At 35.4% G+C, this 16,195-nt stretch overlaps 1 protein-coding gene across 1 annotated transcript in view; it reads left to right on the forward strand.

Moving 5' to 3' along the window:
- Window positions 1–16,195, forward strand: part of KTN1 (kinectin 1) — a 107,273-nt gene that overhangs the window by 4,457 nt on the left and 86,621 nt on the right. The window contains exons 2-5 of the mRNA XM_080707829.1: window positions 6,848–6,985; window positions 8,632–8,802; window positions 9,994–10,124; window positions 14,822–14,938. Of these exons, the coding sequence (XP_080563955.1) occupies window positions 6,848–6,985; window positions 8,632–8,802; window positions 9,994–10,124; window positions 14,822–14,938 (557 nt within the window). The remainder of the gene's footprint in view (window positions 1–6,847; window positions 6,986–8,631; window positions 8,803–9,993; window positions 10,125–14,821; window positions 14,939–16,195) is intronic.

Consider the following 16,195-nt stretch of genomic DNA (forward strand, 5'->3'; position numbering starts at 1 on the left):
TTGTATTTGTGTGTGTGTGTGTGTGTGTGTGTGTGTGTGTGTGTATGTGTATGTGTATGGTACTGGGGTGGAACCTAGGAGCTTTTCTATCTCTGGGCTATACTCCCAGACCTATTTTTATACTTTATTTGGAAACAGAGTCTCACTAGGTTACTGAGAGCCTCACTAAGTAGCTGAGGCTGGCTTCGAACCTGTGCAATCCTCCTGTCTCAGCCTCTCAAGCCCTGGGAGCTGGGATTACAAACTTGCGCCACTACTCCCAGCAACCATTTGTATTTCTTTTGGAAAGTACCTACTGAGTTCAATTGCCTATTTTCATTTGGATTATTTGGGCTTTTTTGGTGTTAAGACTTGAGTTCTTTACAGACTCTAAATATTCTCTATAAGAGGAGTAGCTGGCAATATTTTCTCTCATTCTGTAGGTTCTTTTATTATTATTATTATTATTTTTTTTTGCTTTTATTTCCTTTGCTGTGCAGCAGCTTTTTAGTTTAATGCCATCCCTTTTTTGATTTTTAGTTTTATTTTCTCTGCTTTAGGGGTCTTACTGAGGAAGTTTCTGTCAGTGCCTGTATGTTGGAGAGTTAGTCCTGTGTTTTCTTTTTGTATTTGCAAAATTTCTACTCTAATTTCTAGGACTTTGAGGTTTTTTGAGCTGACTTTTGTGTAGAGTGAGAAATGGGAGTTTGTTTTCATTCTTCTACATGGATATCCAGTTTTTCCAACACCATTTTTTGAAAAGGCTGTCTTTTCTCCAATATATATTTTGGGCACCTTTGTTAAAAATCAGCTGTGTAGTCAGGTATGGTTGTGCAGGCTTGTAATCTCAGTATTTGGGAGGCTGAGACAGGAGAATTTCTCAGCCTGCCTCAGTTACTTAGTGAGGCCCTTTGCAACTTAGTGAGATCTTGTTTCAAAATAAAGAATAAAAAATAGGGCTGGGAATATAGCTTGGAGGTAGAAAAAACAGCTGTGTAGATTTGTCTTTGTTTCATCTGTCTCATTGGTTTCTGGGTATGTTTTTGTGCCAATACTATACTCTTCTTTTTAGTGAATTTGTTATTGGTGTATAGAAAAGCTATTGATTTTTCTAAGTTTTGTATCTAGTATTATTTTCTTCTCTTGCCTAATTGTTCTCACTAAGATTTCAAGTACTGTATTAAGAAGACGTACTCCCTCCACAACTTAGTGAGACCCTGTTTCAAAATAAAGAATAAAAAATAGGGCAGGGAGTGTAGCTTGGAGGTCAAATGCCTCTGAGTTCCATCTTCAGACCCGCAAAAAAAAAAAAAAAAAAAAAAAAAAAAAGTACTGATAGTGGACATCCTTGTCTTGTTCCTAATTTTAGAGGAAAACTTTCAGTTATTTATCATTCCGTATGATGTATTGCCTTTATGATGTTGAGATGAGTTCTTTCAATCCCTAATTTCTTCAGTATCTTTTTTTCATTGTGAATGGGTATTGGGTTTTGTCAGATACTTTTCTGTATCTATTGAGATGATTATGTGATTTTTGTCCTTAGTTTCATTTATGTTATGAATCAATTTATTGATTTATATATGTTGAACCACTTTGCATCTCTGGAATGAAACCAGCTTGTCATGGTGCAAAAGGCGGTTTTGAATGCAAAGTGCTAGTGTTTTATTAAAAATTTTTGCATTTGTGTTCATCAAGGATATTGATATGTACTTTTCTTTCTTTAAAGTGTATTTATTTGGTTTTGATACTAAGTTAATACTATCTTCATAGAATCAATTTTGGAGTATTCTGTCTCTGTTTTATGGAGTAATTTGAGAAGTATTGAGATTAGTTTCTCTTTAAAGGCCTTGTAGAATTCAGCTGGGAATTTGGTCCTGGGTTTTTCTTTTTTGGAAGACTTTTTATTACTGTTTCAATCTCTTGTTACTTGACTATTTAGATTTTCTGTATTTTCTTGATTTAACTTAGGTTGTATGTGTGCAGAAGTCTGTTTTCTTTTAGGTTTTCTAGTTTATTGTAATGCAAGTTTTCAAAATAGTTTGTAATCATCCTTAGGAGTTCTACTGTCTGTGATGACAATCTCCTGTATCATCCCTTATTTGATGAATTTGGTTCATTTTTTTTTTTGTTAGGTTGGCTAAGGGTTTTTATTAATCTTCATCTTTAAAAAATAACCTTTTTGTTTCATTGAGCTTTAGTGTGTTTTTAAATTCTCTTCATGGATTTCATCTCTGATTGCATTTCCCACATCCTACTGGCTTTGGGGTTAGTTTCTTCCTATTTTTTTTTTTTTTTTTTTAGGGCATTGAGATGCACCAATAGGTTGTTTATTTGGAATCTCCTTTTATGTGGGCATTCAATTCTGTAGGCTTTTCCCTTAAAACTGTTTTTGTAGTTGCCCCAGGGACTTTGGTAAGTTGTGTCTTTATTTTAATTTGATTCTAGTAATGTTTAAATTTATCCTATTATTTTTTTAAATGAGCTAGTCCTCATTCAAAAGCATATTGCTAGCTGGGTGTGGTGGTGCTTGCTTGTAATCTCAGTACTTTGGAGGCAGAGAAATGAGGATCACAGGTTGGCAATTTAGAGAGGCCCTCTGGAACTTAGTGAGACCCTTATTAAAAATAAAAACATAGCCGGGTGTGGTGGCACAGGCTTCTTGTAATCCCCGCACTTGGGAGGCTGAGACAGGAGGATTGCATAGGTTCGAAGCCAGCTTCAGTTACTTAGGGAGGCTCTCAGCAACCCTGTTTCCAAATAAAATATAAAATTGGTGTGGGAGTATAGCCTGGAGGAGGTAGAAAAGCCCCTGGGTTCCACCATCAGTGCCACAGAAACAAAACAAAACCAAACCCATAAATTAGGGGTGGGGGGTATAGCTCAGAAGTAAAATGCCTCTGGGTTCAATCCCCAGTACCACAAAACAAAAGGAAAAGCATAGTGTTTAATCTCTGTGTATTTATGTAATTCCCCTGGATCTTGCTGTTGAATGTTAAGTTTAGCTTATTGTGATCTGAAAAGATGCAAGATATTATATCAATTTTTTGAATTTGCTAATACTTGCTTTGTGGGCTAGAATATGATCTATTTTTGTGAAGAGTCCATGAACAGCTGAGGAGAATGAGAATTCAACTGTTGTTGAAGGAAATATTCTGTAAATGCCTGTTAGATCCATTTGATTCATATTATTCTTTTAGGTTTGAAAGTCGTTACTGATCTTTTAAGTCTGGTTGACATTCTATTTGTTGTTGAGATAGGTGTGTTGAAGTTCATCTGTAATGTTGTATTGGGATCTGCCTGAATCTTCATGTCAAGTAGTGTTTTATGTAAGTGGGTGTTACAGGTGTTTGGGGCATAAATGTTTACTGTCCTTACATTTTCTTGTCAGTTGGTTCCTTTTATCAGTAAGAAGTGACTTTGTTCTGATATGTTTTGGTAGAAAGCGACCCTCTTTTGTGATAAATTTTTCCTAAAGTGTGGTTTGTAGGATATGAGAGTAGCTATTCTCGCTTGCTTTGTCTCTGTTTGCATGGAATGTCTTCCCATTCTTTTACTTTTAGTCTGTGACAGTCTTTGTAAGAGTTTATTGTAAACAGCATTTAGTTGGAGTTTGATTTTCTTTTCTTTTCTCTTTTAAAAAAAATATATATACACTTTATTTTTGGTACTGAGGATTGATCCCAGAGGCATTCTATCTCTGAGTCACACTCTCAGCCATTTTTACTTTTTATTTTGAAACTGGGTCTTGCTAAGTTGCTGAGGGTCTTGCTAAATTGTCTTGAATATGTGATCTTCCTGTGTCAGCTTCCCAGGTTCTGGGATTACAGGTGTTGTACCACCACACTGTAGTAGGAATTTGATTTTTATTACACTTTGATAGTCTTTGTATTTTAGTTGGGAAGTTGAGACATGTACCTTCAGTGTTATTATAGAGAGGTGTTTTTTATTTTCTTTTTTTGAGTGATATCTTCTGTTTGATTCAGTTTTAGTACTTAGTCATTTAGTTGCTCTTCTAGTGGAATTTATCCTTGCTATGGTTCTGGAGTTTTTTTTTCTTTTTATTCCTTGTATATGCTTTTTTGATGTTACTGGAGATTGAACCTATTGGCATTCTACCTCTGAGCTATACCTTCAGTCCCACTTTTTAAATTTTGAAACAGGTTCTCACTAAGTTGCTGAGGGCCTAAGTTGCTAAGGCTGGCTGTACACTTGTGGTATTCATGTCTCAAATTCCCAAATACTGGGATTCCAAGTGTGTGCCACCATGTCATGCCTAGATGTGTATTTCTTTGTTAAGTGTTTTCTGTAGTGCTCATATAGTAGTCATGGATTTTTTTTTTTAGTTTATGCTTATCTTGGAAGATGTTTTACTTCTTTTTTTTTTTTTTGAAAGATAGTTTTGTTAGATATAGCAATCTTAGTTGAAGTTTATTTTCTTTCATAGCCTGGAATGCATTATTCCATGTCCTCCTGACTTTTAGTGTTTGAGCTGAGAAATCTGGAGGGATTATTACCTATTTACCTCTGGGATTGGACCCAGGGACATTCTACCTCTGAACTACATTCCCAGATTCCTGCTGCCCACTTTTTTAGTCTTGATACTTGCTGAGGTTGTCCTGGAACCGACAGTCTTGGGTTCCAAAGTACTGGGATTATAGGCATGTGTCATAGTGCCCAGCTATATTCTATTTTTCACCTCTCTGGTCAGTGGTAGTTGTTTTGATTATAATGTGGCATGGAGAGTTGTTTTCTTTTTTTTGTGGTACTGGGGGTAGAAACCAGGGGCTTTTCTATGTCCGGGCTATACTCCCAGACCTTTTTATACCTTATTTGGAAACAGGGTCTCACTTAGTTGGTGAGAGCCTCGCTAAGTAGCTGAGTGAGGCTGGCTTCGAAACCATGCAATCCTCCTGTCTCAGCCTCCCAAGCGCTGGGATTACAAGCATGGGCCACCACACCCAGCTTGAGTTTTTTTTGTTGTTTGTTTCTTGTTGTGTGGGGTACCAAATTTCTCTTGTATGTGAATTTCCATCTCATTTTCTAAGTTTTGAAATTCTATGTTATTTTTCTGAAGAGGTCAGTTCTGCCCTTGTTTTATACCTCTAGACCTTCCTTAATGCCTGTTACCCCTAAGTTTGGTCTCTTCACGTTTTCCCAGATTTGTTGAATATTCTGATTGTGGTCTTTTATTGTCTTTTATTACTGACTGAATGTTCAAGTTCATATACACTATCTTCAATGTCTGAAACTCTGTTTTCAGACCATGTTGTCTAGTTTATTGGTGATACTTTTTATTAAATTTTAAAATTTATTGTGTTTTTCATCTCAACAATTAGGATTTTTTTAAGATTTGAAGTTTATTGATGTCCTCTTCACATCCTGCATACCCTCTCTGAGTCCATTCCATATATATATGGAAATATATATATATATATATATATGGAAATATATATATATATATATATGGAAATATATATATATATATATGGATATATATATATATATATATATATATATATATATATATGGAAATATATATATGGAAGTATATATAAGGAAATATATATACATATATTTCCTTCAGTACTGAGGATAGAACCAGGGGCATTCTACCTCCTAGCTACACCCTCAGCTCTTTTTTTTTTTTTTTGGTGATACTGGGGATGGAACTCTTCTAACTCTGGGCTACACTCCCAGACCTATTTTATATTTTTATTTGGAAACAGGGTCTCTTAAGCCAGTAAGGCTGGCTTCGAACCTGCGCGATCTCTTGTCTCCAAGTGCGGGATTACAAATGTGCGCCACCATGCGGGGCTTTTCTTTATTTTGATACAGGGTCTCACTGAGTTGTGGAGGGCCTCACTCAGTAACTGAGGCTGTCCATGAACCACCATCCTCCAGTCTCAACCTTCTGAATGCTGGGATTAAAAGCTTGCGCCACCACCCTCAGCTTATCCTTTAGATATTTTAATGATCAATACTCTGAATTCTTCTGGTATTTTTGAATCTCTGTATCATTAAATTTCACTGTTATGGGTTTGTGAGGATTTATTGTCTTGTTGGCTTTTTCCCTCACGTTTCCTGAGTTCTTAGTATTGCATCTCTGTTTTTGGTATTTTTCTCTTTGTGTCAGAATCCTCAGTTATATTTTTATAATGAGTCCTGGGATGTGGGTATGTTTAAGCCTCAAAACATCTGATCCTTGCAATATAGCCTCAGTAACTCCTTAAAAGAGTATAGTAAGCTAAGCATGGTGGCACATACTTGTAATCCCAGTACTGATATAGGAGAATCACAGATTTGAGGTTAGCCTCAAATTCACAGATTTGAGGTCTCAGCCTCCCGAATGCTGGGATTACAAGCGTGCGCCACCACTCCTGGCTAGAATGGGATATAAAAGAAGGGAAAGGAGCCGGTGTGTGGTAGGGTATGGTGGCGCACGCTTGTAATCCCAGCATTCGGGAGGCTGAGACCTGAGGATAGCGGTTTGCAGACAGCCTCAGCTACTTAGGCCCTCTGCAACTCAGTGAGACCCTGTTTCAAAATAAAGAATAAAAATTGGGTAGGGGGTGTAGCTCGGAGGTCAGATGCCTCTGGGTTTCATCCCCAGGCCCGCAAAAACATAAATAAATAAAATAAAAACAAAAAATTAAATAAATAAAAGAAGGGAAAGTACATTGAAAGTACATTGAAGAGCTGATATAATGGAGTAAGAATGTTAGAATAAAAAGTTTGGGTGAAAGTTAAGTTTTTATTAGACTTTAAGATTTTAGTGATAAAGCATTTTAGAGATTTTTAGTAGTTGAATCTTTTCTGGTATGTTCACTGTTTGTTCTGATGATTTTTTAAAAATTTATGTTCAATAAAGATGACCAGGATAAAAAGGTGGAAACTGTTATGGCACCTTCCAGAAAGCAAGAAGTATTACCCTTCAATCAAGAGACTAAACAAGAAAGTGGATCAGGAAAGAAGAAAGTTTCATCAAAGAAGCAGAAAACAGAAAATGGTGAAATGTGTAGATATGTGTTTTTAAATGCTAATTCTAGAGAAATGTACATTAGGACAGGGATCCTGAAGACCTCATATGGTCTTTAATTCCCAGTTGAATGTGTGCTATAACAACTATAATTCTAATACAAGTCTAAAATTCTCTTTGGCTTTATATTGCTTCGTGCTTTGACAGATGGGCTGAATTTAAGTTTGAGATGGAAAGATTTATCTGGAATTTAGAAACTGCAGAACATTTGTGAATATTTTTTCTTAGTTTTGAAAAAAAAGAATAGTATACAAACTCTAGAAGAAAAATATGCCTGAAATATTTGTTCTTTTTAATATCACTTAAGATTATACTTGAGGAGAGCTCATTACTCCATAATATTTCCTAAACAAAATTTGTATGTGCATATGGGAAGCATGCAATTTAAAGTGACAGAGCAATCATATAGTTTCAGAGAAAACATGGCTATTTAATCTATGACGATTAAACAACAGTAATTTCCAAATAGTATTGGGTTGTGGTATCAATGAGTGCTAGAAAATAGTACATTTGGAAAGAGAAAAGTTGTATTCTATTTGCATTATTATTATAACAAATAACTGGTAAGAGGAGTATTACCTGAATATGTTTGATAAAGTTAAACATCAATTTTTAGTTAGAGAGGTACATTACATGTATACAAAAGATCTTTTTTCAGAGGTAAGAATGTAGAAGTTCATATCTGTAACCAGCAGACCTCAGATGTTCAAACTCACATCCCTAGCCATAAATTACATATATATATATATATATATATTTTTTTTTTTTTTTTTTTTTTTTTTGGTGGTACTGGGGTTCTTGGAAGCCCTTCTACCTCCGGACTATACTCCCAGACCTATTTTATATTTTTTTATTTGGAAACAGGGTCTCTTTAGCCAGCGAGGCTGGCTCCAAACCAGCGCGATCCTCCTGTCTCCGCCTCTCAAGCACAGGGGATTACAAGCGTTGTGCCACCACGCCCGGCTCCCTAGCCATATTTTACTGTTTGTTCCTAAGTTGCTAAAGCTGGCCTTGAACCTTTGATCCTTCTGTCTCAGCCTTCCAAGTATTGGGATTACAAGTGTGTGCTACCACAAGACACAACTATTAGAGTTTGAAAACTATTTTTCAAGGAACAATAATTGTGATTTTGTACTTAGCATGTGAAAATAACTTAATTAAAAATGATTAATTGTGGTAATAATTCAGTAAATTATAAAGATAAATAAAAATAGGTTTCCTTGAGCAATGATGAAATATGAATACATTCTTATTTTGAAGCAGGCAAATTAAATGAGCACTAACTGAAAAATGTTTCAGAAAGTTTTCGGGTACTGTTAGAGGAGGCATATTGCCCATTTATATGTTACTTAAATGATTTAACATAAAAAAGAATATTGAATTATTACTTTTCAATTAGAATAGTGTTTCAAAAATTAATTGGGCTTGGGTTTTGCTTGGAGGTAGAAGAATGCACCTCAGTTCAATTCCCAGTGCCATTAAAAAAAAACAACAACAACAAATTGAGCTAATATTAAAGATATGAAAATAACTGCATTTATCTTTAAGTGTGCTTGCATATTGGTTACTCTTTTTCAAAACCCTCAGTAATTTTATTTTTTTAACTTAAATTGCAGTCTTGGTAGATGAGCCCCTTATTCATGCAACCTCTTATATTCCTTTGATGGATAATGCTAACTCAAATCTTGTGGTGGATAAGAGGGAAGTTATTGATCTGATCAAATCTGATCAAGTAGAAGGAATCCAAAAATCTGGAGCCAAAAAACTGAAGAATGAAACTGACAAAGGTAATATAAAATACTGTAACCTGTTATATTATACAGTCACATTTTTGAGTCCTTATGGAGTCTAGTACAGATTTTCATAGAATCACTATGCACTGTGAAAGAGTAATAGAATCCTTGCAATAAAAGAATTTTTGGTAGTTTTCTAGTTAATTTTTCTCAATTTTGTATATCTGAACACTAGAATTTGACTAGCTTAAGCTTCTATAGCTATTTTGCTATCTGGAGCTCTTTTCCCTGCTACACTTTTCTCCTATGAGATTTTTCAGGTTGAATCACAACTGTCTTTTTTTAAAAAAATAGATGTTTTTAGAGCAGTTTTAAGTTCACAGCATCATTGAGTGAAAAGTACAAAATTCCTATGCTCTTTTGACTACACACATGCACACAACCATCTCTTAAAACTTATATTGTAGCTGAAATGTTAAAGGCTCTAAGCTCCTTTGGGTCTAAGTGGTAGTTCCTTTAAGGAGATACCAGTGCTTAATAAGTGAACCTTGGGAGAATTGGTTGAAGGTATTTAACATGTGGGTTGTTTTATTGTCAGAAATCCTCATGTATATTTGATCATTGTAGAATCAGATTTTATTTCTGTAATTATCTTAGCACTTACTTTCTCATCTGTGAAATTTGGTTTCTATATCTCAGGATTATTTTTGATGTTAAATGAGGGTATTGTGAATGTATCCTAGATACTTAAATTTTTTTTTTTTTAAGGGCATGCTGTCATTTTAGTATTTGCAGCTTAAGCAAACTTTTAATGTAATTTTTTCATATTATACATAATAAACATACTCTTCCCTTTTATTTTTTGGTGGTACTGGGGGTGGCACCCAGAGGCTTTCTACCTCCGGGCTATACTCCCAGACCTTTTTTTAAAATATTTTTTTATTTGGAAACAGGGTCTCACTACGTTGCTAAGAGCCTCACTAAGTAGCTGAGGCTGGCTTCGAACCCGTGCGATCCTCCTGTCTCAGCCTCCCAAGTGCAGGGATTACAAGCGTGCACCACCACGCCCCGTATATACTCTTCCTTTTTTTTGATTGGAGTACTTAATGTTATTTGACCAGAAGTGTAAATCTTATTTTTTCTTAGTTATTGACTATCTGGGTGAGGAATTCTTGAAGTTATTTGCTGATGTTAGTACTTATGTCTTCTAAATGCCAACTTTTTTCTTCTTTTTTTTTAATTAAGAAAATGCTGAAGTGAAATTTAAAGATTTTCTTCTGTCCTTGAAGACTATGATATTTTCTGAAGATGAGGCCCTTTGTGTTGTAGGCCTGCTAAAGGAGAAGTCTGGTACAATACAAGATGCTTTAAAGAAGGTAGGCTTTTTTTTTTTTTTATGGTACTGGAGATTGAACCCAGGGGCATTCTATTGGCATATTTATAAGCAGTAATTAGAAATTTACCAAACAAAGCCAGGTGTGGTGGTGTATGACTATAAACCAGTACTTGGGAAGATGGGAGAAGATGAGATGGGAGGATTGCAGGTTCAAGACGAGCCTTAGTAACTTACCAAGATTCTTAGCAACCTCTTTCAAAAGAAAAAATAAAAAGGCCTTGGGGTGTACCTCGAAGGTAGAATGCCTCTGGGTTCAATCTCCAGTACAAACAAACAAACAAACAAAAATGTTAAAAATGTTCACCAAATAAGACTTCTGCCAGAAAAAGTAGTTACTGTTTACTCTGATTCTTAGTACTGATTTACTCTAAATCCCACCACATCATCATCATACTGAATGTTCTGAAATGCCTTCATAAATCATTTCATAGATCTGTACCAATCACTATACACATATTAAATTATATACCTTTTATATTATCTGATGCTTTGACAAAAGCCACTTGTTTAAAATAAGACGATTTTTATGGCTTTCATGTCACTTGACACTTGGCTAAGCTGTTCCATCTGTTGCTCTGATTAAAAGCATTGAAGTCAAGGTGAGGTGATTTTTGTATAGTATCTATGGAATGTTCTTGTGATTGCAGATAGCACATTGAAAGAAATCTAGGGACCTTAAGTTGTTTATAGTGTGTGTTTGTGTATATTTTTTATTTCTCTGTAAAACAAATTATTTTGTCCTTGGGAGGTTGAGACAGTAGGATTAAAGATCCGAGGCCAGCCTTAATTTAGCAAGGCCCTGTTTAAAACAAAAAAACAAAACAACAACAAAAAAACAGGTCTGGGGTGTGTAACTCAGAGGTAAAATGCCTTTGGGTTTAACCACCCCTAACTCCTCCCCATGCACAAACAAGTTTTGGATGGCAGTATCACTGCTATAGCTGATAATTAAAAAAAAAAAATCCAGACAAATAATTTTATGGAGTTAACATTCTTAAGGGTTATGTTACGTATAATATCATGTGTACTATGTCATATTGGTAAAAATGACAAGTTTTCAAGTGTTACTTATTTAAGATGAAATGATATGGTGTCTGGCAGTCTTTTAGATGGTTGACTTTCCTTGTTCTGAAAACATGCTGTGCCCATGCATACCTCACCCACCTATTCACATACCTGCTTTAAAACCTTGAATGGTTTTTTCATCTTAAAATATAGACCACTCTTGTCTGAGCCATCATTTTTCACCCTGATTATCTGCAGCACTCTCTGAATTGATGTTTCTGCTTTTCCTCTTAGCCCTCTAATTTAATTTTCCCATATAACTTCAACTTCAAGGTGACCATTCAGAGGTAAATGAGGTTATTTACTCACGGCTTTAAAAATCCTTCTGTGCTTCTCTCTTTGCATGTCGAGCACAATCCAATTCCTTAACTAGCCTATGTCTACTTCTCCCTGTGGCCTCATCTAATGATATTTTTCCTGTCCCCTTATTACATTTTACCTATACTAGGTTTTCTATGATTATTTTTTATTTTTGAGTACTGAGGATTGAACTCAGGGTCATTCTACTTCTGAGCTACACCCCCAGTCCTGTTTTTTATTTTTATCTAAACAGGGTCTCAGTAAGTTGCTAAAACGTCTTGCTAAATTGTTGAGGCTATTCTCAAACTTGTGATCCTCCAGTCTCAGTCTCCCAAGTACCTGGATTATCAATGTGGACCACCATTCCTGGTATTCTTTGATTCTTTTAGCTTACCACATGTTTTCTTCTGTCTCACCTGTACCCCTACACCCCATGCCTATAGTTTTTTTCCGTGTCTAATTCATTTTTCAAATGGTCCCTCTGAATATCATTTTCTCATACAAGCCTAATTTGAATTTATAGTGTAAAATGTTCTCCCTGTACTCTTAGCTATCTGGATATTTTTTGTCATGGCATTTATCATAGCATTATGTATTAACAGTGCATTTTGCAAATCTTTGATATTTTACTGTGCAGTATGCTGGTTATACTCTTGTTCCAGTGATGACTCAGTACAAACAAAGCCTTCAAGGCCAGTCAGTAAATGTGATAACTCTCTTTGACTTCCAAATACAAAGTCAGATTATTCTTTTTAAAGAACTCTCCTGGTTCGTGTTCATTCTCTCTCTCTCTCTCTCTCTCTCTCTCTCTCTCTCTCTCTCTCTCTCTCTCTCTCTCTCCCCTCTCCCCTCTCCCCTCTCCCCTCTCCCCTCTCCCCTCTCCCCTCTCCCCTCTCCCCTCTCTCTCTCTCCTTTCCTGTACTGAGGTTCCTGGAAACCCTTCTACTTCCGGGCTACACTCCCAGACCTATTTTTATACTTTTTTATTTGGAAATAGGGTCTCTTAAGCCAGTGTGGCTGGCTTCGAACCTGCACGATCCTCCTGTCTCTGCCTCCCAAGCGTGGGGATTACAAGCATGCGCCACCACGCCCGGCTTTTCTTATTTTTTGAAACAGGGTCCCACTAAGTTTCAGCGAACCTCACTAAGTATTGAGGCTGATCATGAACCTGCAATCCTCCTGTCTCAGCCTCCTAAATCCTATGTTTACAAGTGTGTGCCACCACACCTGGCTTTTCATCTTTAAAATGGTAATAATAACCAGTCTTTGAAAATTAAGTGAGATAACAATTGCTAGGTTGTTTTTAATGTATAGTAAGCGTGCAAAAAGCTATTAATGTGATTATTTCTTTCTTTTTTTTTTTTGTGGTACTGGGGTTCCTGGAAGCCCTTCTACCTCCGGGCTACACTCCCAGACCTATTTTTACATTTTTATTTGGAAACAGGGTCTCCTAAGCCAGCGCGCGCGGCTGGCTTCGAACCTGCGCGATCCTCCTGTCTCTGCCTCCCAAGCGCGGGGATTACAAGCGTGCGCCACCACGCCCGGCTAATGTGATTATTTCTAAGAAAATATTTGAGCTAATTTTTAATTTTTTTTTAGCATTGACCTTTAAATATATTTTAAGTGGTATGAGTTTTTGACTTTAAACTATTAATAATTTTGGCCCCATGCTATATGTAATAGGAGGAATTACTTTGTATACTAAATTTTCTCTATACCTTTGTCATTCTCTCCTCTCAACTTGTGTTTTTTCTTATTGTAGCATTATGTTTGTCAGATACTAATATTTAGCATCTGTTCTGTGACTATAATTTCCATTCCTGTTTGTCTTTCTGTGACTATAATTTCCATTTGTTTGTCTTTTTTTTTTTTTGTACTGGAGATGGAACCCAGGGACATTCTACCTCCAAGCCACATCCCCAGCCCTATTTTTTAGTCTTTTTATTTTTTGAAACAGAGTCTCACTGAGTTGCGAAGGGCCTGGCTAAGTAGCTGAGGCTGTATGCAAACTGTGATTCTCTGGTCTCAGCCTCCTGAATGCTGGGATTACAAGCATCCGTCACCATGCCTGGCTTCCTATTTGGCTTAATTGTGTAGTTTAATGGTGGGTTCAAAGCTTGATACCAGTTTTTTTTTTTTTTCCATAGCTTCTTTATTTTTCTCTTGGTTGGTTAAAGTAATTTTTTTCCTGGAATTTCTTCTGGAAGGTATCATGAAAACTATATTTCTAAAGTTTGTAAAATTAAGATGCTTCTATCTTGTCTTTGCATCTGAATGTTAATTCAAAATATGTAACATTCCTGGGTTTCATTCTCTTTCTGTGAAAAATTTGAAGATTTGTTATTTTATTAATCTCTACATTCATATTGCTGGGTAGAGGTCTGAGGTGTGTCTGAATTTTGTATTCTTCATGTATTTTCGTCAAGTTGCACTCTCAGAATAAAAGCATTCTTAGAGTAGTTAACAAGTACTTATTATTTGGTGAATTTTCCCACTGCTCACTGTACTATATAAACATCAGGGGACTTACTTTCTTTGAAGTTCAGTAGTAATCTTACTATACTATGGCTTGACACTGAACCTTTTGTCATTTTTCTCTTGGATATATCATGCCTTTTCTAGTTATTAGAGTCAACCCAACATTTATTGTTGGAATTTTTTATTTTATTTTGCTGTACTAGGGATTGAATTCAGGATTGAATTCTTATCATGAGCCATACCCCCAGATAGTCCAGTTTTTATATATCATAGTTATTATAAAAATAAAGTAGCACATAATCAAAACTTATTTCTGTCTTTTCCCTCTCTTTTTTGGTGGCACTGGGGATTGAATCCAGGGTATCACTGAGCTACATCCCCAGCCCTTTTATGTCTTTTTTTAATTTTGGAAATAGGGATAGGCCAACTTGAAATGTTCCTCTGAATTATTGGGATTACAGACATATGCTCCTGCATGGGCCTTTTTATTTGCTTCTATTCATTCTGAACTCTTAACTATTACTTTTTTCAGCAGTATGTCCTTTTTTCTTTTTCTTTTTTTTGCATTCCTGAGGACTCTGGGTTAAAACTAGACATTCTATATAATTCTTTGTAAAAATATGTTTTGATATGTATTCTATTGGTAATATTAGAATTTATAATGCTGCATTGACTTTTCTGAATTTATTTCAGTGATCAGCTTTGTGTGGTCATTTAACTGTGTATGTAACATATAGAGCTTTGCCTTCTCCCCAAAATACTGATACTTAATTTTCATAATTTTTATTAGCTCATATTAATATTACTCATTCTGCATTGACTTCTTAATTATAGTTGAGTAAAGGCGAATTGACTGCACTTCTGCATCAACTTCAGGAAAAGGACAAGTTGCTTGCTGCTGTGAAAGAAGATGCTACAGCTACAAAGGATCTGTGCCAGCAGTTAACCCAGGTGAAGGCATTTTTATTTATGTTGAGGGGATGTACTTCATACATCAGAAGCAAAGAAAGGTTCAAAAATTGTCCATATTTTCTGATATAATTTTTTGTGCAGTAAATTTACACTCAGAAAAATTAATTTTCTTATAGAGTTTTGGGAAAGAGCTATTTTACTCTATTGTAGTATTATAGCTTTGAGTGGAATCATGAATTTATTAGATATTCTAATTTTAGAATAGCAGCATTCTTTTCAGAAGAATGAGAATTTGTTTTAATTTGATATGACCTACATCTCTTCTCTCTAGAAGCACAAAATTAGTCTTTTCAAAATCCAATTATAGGGCAAATGTGAAGCTTTACATAGGTAGTTTATTTATTATGGAGGTTGTCTTGATTTTTTTTATGACTTTTCATTTAGTTCTTCAAACTTAAGCAGTTGTAGTCTGAGAAGTAAAATAAACCTTGCAAATGTAACATAGACTGAGGAAATAGAATTGGAACTGTGTAGAAAAATTACATACCTTTCCTCCTGAAGTATGTTCTCCCTTATGTACTAAATACAGTAGAGTAAATGAGGTTTTTTCTGACTATTCACCTAGCTATTTGAGAACATCAAGAGAACAAGTGGCCTTGTTTGAGTGCAAATCTTTTATGGTATTTTTAAAGTAAATAAAAAACTTGGGAACACCTGGTTAGGCTAGTTGTAAGCATGATTTCTTATAACTTTAGGGTTTTGTTTTGTTTTGTTTTGTTTTGTTTTTGGTACTGGGGATGGAACCCATGGGCATTATACCTCTGAGCTATACCCCTAGCCCAATTTTGAAACAGAATCTCACTAAGTAATCGAGGCTGTCCATGAACCTCAATCCTCTTGTCTCAGCCTCCCAATGCTGGGATTACAAGTATACACCACCATGCCTGGCTTGATTATTTGTTTTTTGATAATTCATTGTGTATACGTAAGTTGTGTCTGCTTATTAAGTGTATTATACATCAACAAACAGTGTGCAAATATATGTAAATATATTATAATTTCTGAACCACCATAAGTTATGCAAAAACCTTAATTTATTTTAGATCAGGGACATAGATTAGTCTACCTTCATATAACTTTAAAATTGCTTGGTTTTCATGTACTTTTAAAAGTAACACTTATTCTAGAAGTTTATAACACTTGAAAAAGCAAAGTGAAGTCACCCTTTTAAGAGTTGAGTTGTGAAGATGATAGAACTTTACTTTCTGACTTTTACTTTTTTGCATTCTACTATAT

This window comes from Muscardinus avellanarius, assembly GCF_963383645.1.
Source record: "Muscardinus avellanarius genome assembly, chromosome: 12".
In the NCBI taxonomy this organism is placed as follows: domain Eukaryota; kingdom Metazoa; phylum Chordata; class Mammalia; order Rodentia; family Gliridae; genus Muscardinus; species Muscardinus avellanarius.